The sequence below is a fragment of the Lolium perenne genome, chromosome 4, assembly GCF_019359855.2.
Source record: "Lolium perenne isolate Kyuss_39 chromosome 4, Kyuss_2.0, whole genome shotgun sequence".
Classification (NCBI taxonomy): Eukaryota; Viridiplantae; Streptophyta; class Magnoliopsida; order Poales; family Poaceae; genus Lolium; species Lolium perenne.
The window spans coordinates 161,104,408-161,115,570 of NC_067247.2; the positions used below are offsets into that span (position 1 = coordinate 161,104,408).

The 11,163-nt window shown below is 45.8% G+C and overlaps 1 protein-coding gene across 1 annotated transcript; it reads right to left on the reverse strand.

Annotated features, from left to right (window-relative positions):
* Positions 1–6,464: 6,464 nt before the first annotated feature.
* Positions 6,465–8,648, reverse strand: LOC127294337 (F-box/FBD/LRR-repeat protein At1g13570). Its single transcript, XM_051324139.2, has 3 exons — positions 7,603–8,648; positions 7,339–7,482; positions 6,465–7,188 (listed from the first exon to the last, which is right to left on the reverse strand). The coding sequence occupies exons 1-3, from the start codon at positions 8,608–8,610 to the stop codon at positions 6,826–6,828; spliced, it is 1,515 nt and encodes a 504-aa protein (XP_051180099.1). The 5' UTR covers positions 8,611–8,648; the 3' UTR covers positions 6,465–6,825.
* Positions 8,649–11,163: the final 2,515 nt, after the last annotated feature.

Here is an 11,163-nt window from a genome sequence, read left to right on the forward strand (position 1 = left end):
AGAGGGAGGAGGCCATCATGCAAGAGACGACTCGGAGGTCGAGGATCACCTCGACTCATCATCCGATGCAGCAAGTTCCTCGCATCAACATGTTGGACATGTGGAGCCTCCACGCTTTTCTTCTGCACAGGAACTTTACTATGACTACGCCATGAATTATCCACCGGCGAGGAACAGCGATCCTCGTTGGGGTTGAACTCCACTTAGGCCAAAAGCCTAAGCTTGGGGGGAGGTATACCGGCATCACTCATTCTTTGCATATTATGATTGCTGGATACTTATACATACTTGTTTAGTCTCTTTGAGTGGTTTTCTAATGAGAGGGAGATGATATTTGGGGAAGTGCTGCCTGAAAACAGATTGTGGGCTGTTACTAGAAAAATTCGTGCACACAGCCAGAACGTTATTTTGAGCTGCCAATTTTTGTGCAGGTTCCCCAGGTTGTTATCTAACTTTCATTAGTTGAAAACTTTTCGAGCTGAGCAACGTAAGATTTTTGTAAAAATCGATTTCTGTACTGCTGTCAGGTTTTGGCAGATTTCTGCCATCTCGCTTTTCTGTGTTTCTTCTAGTTTGCTATTTCTTGTTTTTGCTTTGTTTCCTTTCCAAAACACAAAAAAACCAAAAATATTTCTGTTGTTTCTCTTCATAATTTGTTTGCTTTGGTTTCTTGCATTTGTTTCGCTTTATTTGCTATTGCTAGTTTGCTATAAGAAAACCCAAAAAGATTTTGCTTTGTTCGCTTGTTTCCTTTTGTTCTTGTTCTCAAATTCGAAAACACCAAAAATATTTGTTGTTCTTCTTTGGTTTGTAAAGTTCATCTTGAGTTCAATGGTCTTCGGTGGCTGGAGCGTGGTTTTCATTTCATATTGTCCAAGGTACACGAGTGAAAGGCAATAATGACGATCTACGACAATTGGATTGCGGTGAGAGGCTGGTATGAACTCTATTTGTTTTCATTTTTGTACATATACTCATCCATGTGAGCATGCTTAGTTGGTTCATGTGAGGTATATGTTATTTGAGAAAGTCTAGTAGTTTATGATCTCTCATGTTTAGCTCCAATCTATTAATATGAGTAGCATGTCATGGATGTTTGCTTGCATTGTTTTATTCATAAGTAAGTATGGCATTGTGGTATCCTCCTCTGAATAATTCATTTATATCGACTTGGCACATGCTCACGCATGCATATGACTGAACAAAAAGTCAATTAAGCCTTGATGATCTATATTGCTTCAGAGTTCTTGTATCATTTTTATGCCTCCGTTAATTTATTTTGCCGCAAGCATGATTATGACGATTCGCTCTCTTGATTTGTCGCTCCCTAGTCTATTGCTAGCCTTCACTTGTACTGAGCGGGAACGCTGCTCGTGCTTCCAAACACATGAAAACCAAGTTATCCCAGAGTGTCCACCATAAATACCTATGCATGGCATTTCAAACCATTCCAAGTAAATTCTCATGCGCTACCTTTAAAACCTTCAAAATGCTTCTCAGTTTGTGTTTATGTTTCATAGCTCATGAGAAAGTATGTGGTGTTTAGCTTTCAACCTTGTCATTTACTTTTGACGGACTCTCATATGGACTAGTGGCACATCCGCTTATCCAATAACTTTGCAAAAAGAGCTGGCAATGGGATTCCCAGTCCCAAATTAATTAACTTAAATAGACACTCCTCCATGGTTTGTGATTGTTGGACGGCACCCGAAGGATTCGGTTAGCCATGGCTTGTGTAAGCAAAGGTTGGGGGGAGTGTCATCATCATAATAAAACTAAAATAAAAAGGCACTCCTTCATGGTATGAGATTGTTGGCAGGCACCCGAGGATTCGGTTAGCCATGGTTTGTGTAAGAAAGGTTGGAAGGAGTGCCACATAAACATGCAAATAATTCATGGGAGCCGCTCTTGAAAGTCCGGTTGGCAAGGTAGTTAGTGTACCCATTACCATTCGTTGACAACGACAAACACCTCTCAAAATAATTTTACTCCTGATTTCGAAAATGAAAAGCTCTAGCGCATGTTAATCCCTGCTTCCCTCTGCGAAGGGTCAATCTTTTACTTTTATGTTGTGTCTCCATTCTTTCTTTGAGCACTATCTTGAGAGCACAACTGTCATTCTTAGTATAATATGCTTGTCTCAAAATATGATTGATTGTGGTATAACTTTGATGCTTTTATCTTTGACAATCACTACTTCTAGTCTTTCTATGAACTCCAGAGGTGCCCGGGCATTTATGTTTTGCCAATCAAATACAGGCAAGCGAGATACCACTTTATCATACTCTCTTATGAACATTGCAATCCTGCTTATATACATGATTCATGATGCTTATTATTAATTGTTGGTACCTCTCCATGATTGACATAGCTGTTAGATGATCTTATTTGCATGTATCTCATTATGAATTGCTTAAGTATTAGCCATAGCATGAGAATATATACATCATATGAGCAAATGAGTTCGTGAAAGTTCTTTTATCGCTCAGTTGTTAACTGAATTGCTTGAGGACAAGCAATAAGCTAAGCTTGGGGGGTTGATACGTCCAAAACGTATCTACTTTCCCGAACACTTTTGCTATTGTTTTGCCTCTAATTTGTGTATTTTGGATACAACTAACACGGACTAACGCTGTTTTCAGCAGAATCGTTACAGTGTCTCGTTTTTGTGCAGAAATCCAACTTTCGGGAAAATCCTCGGAATTTATGCAGAAGGCCCTATTTTCCCAGAATACTGACGGAGCCAGAAGGTCAAGTAAGGTGGAGGCCCGAGGGCCCCACACCATAAGGCGGCGCGGCCTAGGGGGGGCCCACGCGGCCCTATGGTGTGGCCCCCTCGGCCGGCCTCCGACGCCCTCCTTCGGACTACTTATTGGCCTCGACCTAAAAATGCACGGAGAGAAGTCGAAGTCGCCAGAAACCCTCCAGAACGCCGCCACATCGCGAAACTCCGTCGCGGGAGCCAGAAGTCTCCGTTCTGGCACTCCGCCGGGACGGGGAATTGGAGGAGATCATAGCCATCATCACCGCCAACGCCTCTACATCAACCAGCCATGTTTCCCCCATCCATGTGTGAGTAATTCCCCCGCTGTAGGCCGAAGGGGATGGTAGGGATTGGATGAGATTGGTCATGTAATAGCATAAGATTGTTAGGGCATAGTGCCTAGTGTCCGTAATTGGTACTTTGATGATATTGTTGCAACTTGTTATGCTTAATGCTTGTCACTAGGGCCCGAGTGCCATGATCTCAGATCTGAACATGTTATTGTTTCATCAAGATATTCATTGTTTATGGTCTTACCTATAAGTTGTATACACATGTCGCTGTCCGGAACCAATGGCCTCGAAGTGACAAGAATTGGGACAACCGGAGGGGATGGTAGTGATGTGAGGATCACATGTGTTCACGGAGTGTTAATGCTTTGCTCCGGTACTCTATTAAAAGGAGTACCTTAATATACAGTAGTTTCCCTTGAGGCCCGGCTGCCACCGGCTGGTAGGACAAAAGATGTTGTGCAAGTTTCTCATTGCGAGCACGTACGACTATAATTGGAACACATGCCTATTGATTGCTTTGTACTTGGACACCGTTTTATTATTATCTGCAAATGCCCTGCTATGATTGTTACATGAGTTTCTCTCATCCATGCAACGCCCGTTCATCCGTCCCCGTGCCTACAGTATTTTAATCCTGCTGTTTACTAAAATCACTACTGCTGTCTTTGTTACTCGCTGCTTTGTTATTTCACTACTGCTACTGCTATAAAACTGTTACTACCGATAAACTCTTGCGAGCAAGTCTGTTTCCAGTGCAGCTGAATTGACAACTCATTTGTTAAGGCTTCCAAGTGTTCTTTGTCTCCCCTTGTGTCGAATCAACAAATTGGGTTTTACTTCCCTCGAAGACTGTTGCGATCCCCTATACTTGTGGGTCATCAGAGCGCCCCAGCTCCGCCCCCTCCTCGAGCCCATCTCCCCTGCCGCCGCCGGCGCGAGCCACCGGGCAAAGCCCGCGCGGTGCCGGCGGCGGCGGTTCTCCTCCCCTCGCGCGGAACTTGGACCCGGCGGGGTGGCTGCCACGGACCTGGCGGTCGGCTGGGCTGGCGTCTGCAGCGGCGGAGCCTCCCGGCGCGCTGGCCGCCGGTGACTGCGGGCACGAGCGTGGTGACGGCCGGATCTGGGCTTGTGGGCCCAGATCTGGGGCTGGCAAGGCCTGGGCGAGATTCACTGGATCTGAGGGTGGTCTGGGGGGCGCTGCTTGCTGCGCCTCCTCCGTCGCCACGTTTTTTCGACGCTTTCACCCGGGCGTGTTTTGGGATTATTGGGCCCAGATCGGCCCTCGGTCATGCGCTGTCGTTCCCTTGTTGAAGGCGTCCCGATGTTGATCCCTCGCTTCGAATTGCTGGATTCCGTCCCTTCACCTCAACCTGCTAATCTTGGTGGCCTCGCTTCGGGAAAACTTCTCTTGTACTGTCTTGTGGATCTCCCTTTGAGCTCTTGCTGATGTCCCAGCCCTCTCACCTCGTCGGCTTGGCTGCTTATACACGGCCTTGCTTCGGTAGCTGATGGCTCGCCTAGTGCCTTGGGGGGCTTTGCTAGGTCGGCGTCTGGCCGTAGTCTCGGCCGATGTGCCTATCCCAATGCCATTAGAAGATGTTGTGTCTCTGGTCTGGACCTAACCCGAGCTCGGGGGGTGGTGGTTCGGGGTCTGGGTGAAAACTTTGCAGGACCTCGATCTCTGTCGACGATGATGACGCATTCGTGCGCCATGCACCTTCTTGGAGGCGTCGCCGCAAGACCCCCTCTCCTTTGGATCCTCAAGTTATGCTAGGTTGTTGGCCCACCGTCGAGCCCCCCCCCCCTGAGCTGCTGTGTTGAGGCGTAGGAGGTTTGCTAGCATGGACTAGGACGTACTCGCTCCGGTGCAACAGAAGAAAAGGCTCACTCAACCTGGCGCTTGGCGTTCTTTGTGTTGTCTTTTATTGTTAGGTTTCGGTTTGCGTTTCATGTGTGTTGTAATTCATGGTGTAACTCCTGGCCGGTTTGATGGCTTCGTTAATTCAAAGCCGGGTTCATTTCGAGCCTTCCGTCTAAAAAAAAAGTTCTCCCCCTATCAATTTTTTTAATGAAACTGTATTTGCACTAGTATTAATGTTTTCATCGGATGATTCTTATGGTTAACTGAAAACATAATTATTTCTCAGTCACCAAAGAAATAGCAATACTATACACTTGTGAATGCATGGACTGATTAACCACCAATTGAAATTAAGTTAGACCGCTTCTGGCCTCACTTAGAAAAATAAAACTACAAATATAGCATCGATCCATTCCCATTCTCAACCCCATCTCAAACAATGGAACTGTTAGGCATATTTTGACTCCAAAGCTCAAAATTTCTTTATCATCCAACTCGCAGGGTTAAACAGACATGGTTTATACATGTGATGAGTTCGAAAGCTGGTGACTCATTACCATTGACCTTACCCTTGGTAGATCATGCTTTACAAGGCTGGAGAAAATTTACCCGCAAAAAAAAAAAGGATGGACAAAATTTAAAATTGGTTTCTTGCTTTGTAACTGCCAACTTCAGAGCGTACTGAAAGTTGGCGATGGAATGCACAACACCGACAATCCGACATCAACGCCTGCTTCATTGGCATCCAGAACACCTACTACAAGAACATGGTCCAGCACTCCGACCCAGGAACTCTCCAACGCAAATAAGGTGATGCATAATGAACAAATTTGCATAATATGGATTATGCTACTAAATGCAATAACATGACTACATGAGCGATAGTAACAAACAAGGCCAGGAATGCTACTATTTGTGCTCTCTCTGGGACAATAACTACTTCATCAGTTCATCATTGTGTACAAACTAATTACGGAGTAGGAAAAGATGGCAGGGGTCTAGCATTTAAGCCTAACTGATCAAGGAAGGATGCTGCATATCATTACTAAGGAAATCTTTCACAGGTTCCATGGTCACCTGAACATTGACAACTATTCTTAGCCATGCCCATGTAGCTCAAGTTACCATCGCCATCTAAATTAGCTTGCCTCTCATGATCCAGATTTCCGAAATGAAGAACAAGGTAGGACATAAGAGCTGGGACAATAATTTACTTACCATATCAATGAAAATCAATCAGAACACAAAATGGCCCAGCCTGAAGGGATTCAAATTTTCTGCAGCTGGAAGAGAGGTAATATCCAGAGGATATTTTCTTTAACTCAAGGTTTTTGTTGTTGCTAAATGTGCAAACCGCAGATGGCACCGCCACATCAGGAGCATGGTCGCATGGTGGATATTTTCAAGGCAGTAAGTAAAACATGAAATAGCTCAGATATCATTAATACTCCATAGCATCAAGCGTGGTCTGTTTAGCAGCAATTGTGGAGTGTAACACCAATCTCATCGGATCAAACCTAACTAATGCAATCACACACAAATACAATAATCCAGAAAAACAGTATATTATACCACATACCACAAAATGGTAGTCATTTGCAGCTACTAGCTTCGACACTTAGGCTAATCATGTTTGCAGACACAAGAGCAGGGGCAGAACAACAACAGACTGAAACAGTGCATGTATAGTAGATGCCCCATAATTGCCGTCCGAGAACATGTAGTCGTTTGAATAATTGAGAACAGTACTACTAAGTTAGACACTTAAGCTAATCATGTTTGCAGAAACAAGAGCCAGGGCAGAAAATCAAAAAGCTGAAAATAGTGCATATCCATTATGCGACAACGGAACTTAAACAACTTCCAGAGCAATTTGCTTCGCAGGAAATAAATAGGCACCTTTGATTTCAGCATTCCACAAAAGGGTCGCCAAGAGAAAAATCCGATGCTCTCTTGAAGCTCCGAATGTTGCTTTGACGATTAGAACAGTGGACAAAGACTTTGGTGCCTGCACTGACCCATTTCATGGACAAGAGAGGCAACACTTTGGAACGCGCATCCTCCTTGGAAGTGAAACTTGACACTATCATCACCTCCTTCAGCACCAAAGCCCTCCCAACGAAAAACTTGAGGAAAGCAAGCTCACTTCGATCCCCTCGGAAATCATGGAAACCCAGCAGCTTGATGCGTGAGCAGATGCATTCTATGGGACCAAACTCATTCCACAACTTGAGGTTGAGCTTGCCCAAGGGCTGATCAGTTTCTCCAGACTGAAAAATTTATGAAAATCAGTGCACATGAGGTTCACCAGCTATTGACGGATCATGCAGCAACAGCAGCAATTCACAATATGATAGTACTAATGCTAGTAAATGATGGTGCAAATGAATGCCTGCCAAAAGATGCATCAGGGGCTTTACCATGATGTGGAGCGTCTCAATGTTGGGAAAGCATCTTAGGACAGTTAGGATCATCTTGACATCATTCCGGACACCAAAACACACCTCCAAAGCCAGGATCCTCACACTTGACACCATGGTGCTTGGGCTTGCCTTTACCCCAGCCTGCAATCGCAATCTCAGATTATCAATGCGCCCAATTAAAAGAACAAAGATCGTGCACACATATGCAATGATCATTCAGGTATGATGTACAATAGAGAAAATGGAAAAGATGAGAGGAACCTTGATGACGGTCTTGCCGACCTCTAGGACATGTCTTCGTGCATCCAAGTATCCCAACAAGTCCAGCTTGGGGGCATGGCCGATCTTCACCCTGGTGCAGACCGCGCCGCCGGGCAAACATGCTGAACAGATGAGTCGCTCAAGGCGTGGGGCGTCCACCACAGAGATTTCTTCAAAGGAGCACCCGGTGATCTTGATGCACCGGAGGCTTTGGCTGACAAGGCGGAGGGGAAGCTTGAACATGTTCCCTCCGACACAGAGCGTCTCCAGCACGGGGCTCCTGTCGAGCATGAAGTCCAAATCCCTGCTCTCCATGATGACGGTGCTGAACCCGAGCTCACGGAGGTTGGGGAAACAGGTGGCGCGCGGGACGCCGGCCGTGCCGGGGAACTTCCAGAGGCCGAGGTAGAGGCGGGTGAGGGTGGTCATGCTCAAGAAGGTGGCCGGGAGGACGAGGTCGAGCGGCCACGGGCGGTTGACGAGGACCAGTTCCTGGATGCCCTTGACGGCGAGGGTCTGGAGCCAGCGCGTGAGCAGGCCATGGAACTCCTCCATGTAGCTGCTGGTGAGGTGGACGCAGCGGAACGGCCCCGGGTGCGCGCCGAGGACGCAGGAGACGGCGGAGGTGACGCGCCGCGTGTCGGCGCGCCCGATCGCGGCGCCGGCAGGGAGGATGTGGGAGTCGACGAGGACGAGCGGGGCGGAGCGCCACACCCCGGTCCAGCGGCGGGAGAGCGCGGCCGTGCGCGCGGCGTCCTTGATGGGTAGGCGGGAGACGATGTTTCCAAGGAGCACGTCGGGGAGGCTGCTGACGCGGTCGACGGCGTCGTAGGGGAGGAGGGCGAAAAGGCGAGCGTCGACGGAGGTGGGCGGGTCCGGGAGGGCGCAGTGGACGTGGGTGAGCACGTCGGCGATGAGGCCGGCTACCGCGTCCGGATCATGGCCTTGGAGCCGGAGCATGGCCGCCACCGCGGGCTCCATGGGAACGGGAGGCGCCCGGGTGTCCATGGCCGCCGCCGGAAGCGCCGCGGTGGGAAGAGGGTTTGAGCGGCGCATGCTGCCCGTGCCTGCCTGGAGTGCAACGACCGAAGGAAAGGGGAAATGCTCCAGATCTGTGGGAAATCCAGGTGGGCTGAAATACTCGAGGCCCACTGATTTATCTACAAAATACTTTCTTCTTTTCTAATTACTTCGCAGCCCAACAAATGTTGAGTGCTCACAGCCAGAAAAATATTGATGTATTCAGAATTCTAATTAGAATTTCTTTTTTTATAAAACAGCAGTACACTACTGCACCCTTTATTTCATCAAATAAGACTTCGGGTGTGTTTGGTAGCCCGGTCCAACTCAGAATATATCTCTCTTATCATACAAACTCACCCTAACTAAATTGAGCTTATACTCATTACTTGTTTGGCAGCACCGTATGTGTTGAGCTATGCTCATATAGGCTACCAAACAGTCAAACACACCCTTACATTTTCAATTAACAAAGGCATAATAAAACTTGGTGGATCCTCAAGCCACACACTTGGCTGGGAACCACTCCCTAGCTAAGTTATGAGCAACACAATTTGTTTCTCTAGGACAGAAAACATACTCATATCTTCTTGTTTGGTATTTGACTTGTTATCTTTTCTGTCTAATGTGAGATAACTTTTTGTCCTGGTTTAGGTGGGTAGCAGTATTTTATCTATAGCTGGGGACTGGTTGTGAGCTCCTCTTTTCACCATAGGGTGACTCAGGGATACCCTCGGTGTTTAGTTTGGTGGGGTGTTTGTTTCTGTTTTAGGGCAGAGGCCATGACAACATGTCACTTCACCCATTGTCGAGTTTGTAAGTGTTGAGTGGTGGCTTCGAATTTTATGATGTACGATCTTGATAGATCCCTTTCGAATAAAGTTTAAATAAAAGCTATATGCATCGTTTTAGGAGGATATGTGGTTGGGTACAACTACTCTTTGAGAATAATATCCGGCTTTGTAAAATATAGTTCGACATAAGAATGATACCTTACAGAAGGTGATGGAAACTTCCCCACCCTCTATGTCGTCCAGGCATGATCTTATTGATCCTAGACTAGCTTCATGAACTGAGTTGCTACAAAGGTTAGCTTCAATCCAGCTGGTTCAGGGAGTCGATGAATTTCATTGGAGTCCTACCAAGAATGGTAAATTCTCGGTCAGATCCATGTACAAATCTTTAATTATACCCAGTCAACCGGTTGTTAATAATAAATTTATTTAGAAGATGAAGATACCTTTGAAACAAAGGTCTTTGCATGGTATCTTCGTCAGGGCGTTATTCTAACTAATAATAACCTTGTCAAACGTAACTGGCATGGTTGTATGAAATGTGTTTTCTACCATGAACAAGAGACAATAAAACACTTTTTCTTCGGTTATCGGGTTGCAAGATCTATATGGTCAATCACTCAGATAGATTCTACGGAGTACCTTATATCCACCTCGCAGCATTGCAAATATTTTGAGTAATTGGATAAATTGGGTCAAATCTAGGTATAAAACGCTTGGGTGGGAGCGATTGTCGTCGTTTGGTCGCTTTGGTTATGTAAAAATGACAAGGTTTTTAATGATAAAAAAATCTTCTCTCGTAGGTTGTGTACCGAGCTACGGTTTTGCTCCGTTCATGGTTGCCGCTCCAACGTTTGGAAGATCGTGACCTCTTTATGGAGGTTTCTGGAGAATACGGCCAAGAAATTTATTTCTCAACATGGCTGGCTGCATAATAGGCATATTGAGGCCAACGAAGCTTAGTCGTATTCTTTTTTTTTTTCGTCTTTCAGTGCAATGTTAAAGGATTTTGATAGTTGAACGTTGTGTGCATCTTAGTTATGCAGAGGCTAGGTGTAATGCTTAAACTTTTGAGTAATAAATCACCTTTTATCGAAAAATATGCATCAATTTGATGCAGAGGCTGGAGCTTCCCCATTTCAAAAAATAAAAATATATGGCTAAGGATTTGCACATACGAATTTAAATAAAATAGGAAGTTTCGAGGTAAAGAAGTTACCAGCCTTATTTTCGTGAGGCTCGGCAACCTCTACAGAATTTTATTTTTCGAAAAATTCATCCACCATTGGATCTAGATCACACAGCAGAGGTTGCGCCATTCGCCCGATATCACGGTCCAAGAAAAATGTATCAAAGCAGTTTGTAGAGTAGGTACGCATGGAGTTTACTGCAACAGGCTCATAGATTACACGCTTAAGAAAGGTAACCTAAATTCTTGCAGTTACCAATCTTAGCATCATCAGCGAAAAAAGAAGCAATCATGGCATCAGGGTACTCCTGATTTAATCTTCTCATCAGGGTCGCTCACTGAACCACTGGCACTCCAAGTCTCCAACGACATTACCAAGGTGGTTAAATCAAAATAATTGTGTAAGCATTTCAGACAACGAGGAGTTATTTTTAGAAACACAGTATAGAAGCAGCGGCTCACAAACATGCATAGTACTAGTAGCTGGAGCGCCCCATGGGGCGCTTCCTAGCCAGTAATGTGCGTCCTAATTGCTCGGCTTTACATGTGCGACTCTCC

Bases quoted from the DNA above. Each gene is read 5' to 3' on its own strand.
- LOC127294337 (XM_051324139.2), bottom strand. From the start codon at position 8,610: ATGGACACCCGGGCGCCTCCCGTTCCCATGGAGCCCGCGGTGGCGGCC. The intron at 7,483-7,602 runs GTTCCTCTCATC...TTGCGATTGCAG, and splicing joins TCGGCAAGACCGTCATCAAG to GCTGGGGTAAAGGCAAGCCC. The intron at 7,189-7,338 runs GTAAAGCCCCTG...TAAATTTTTCAG, and splicing joins TTGAGACGCTCCACATCATG to TCTGGAGAAACTGATCAGCC.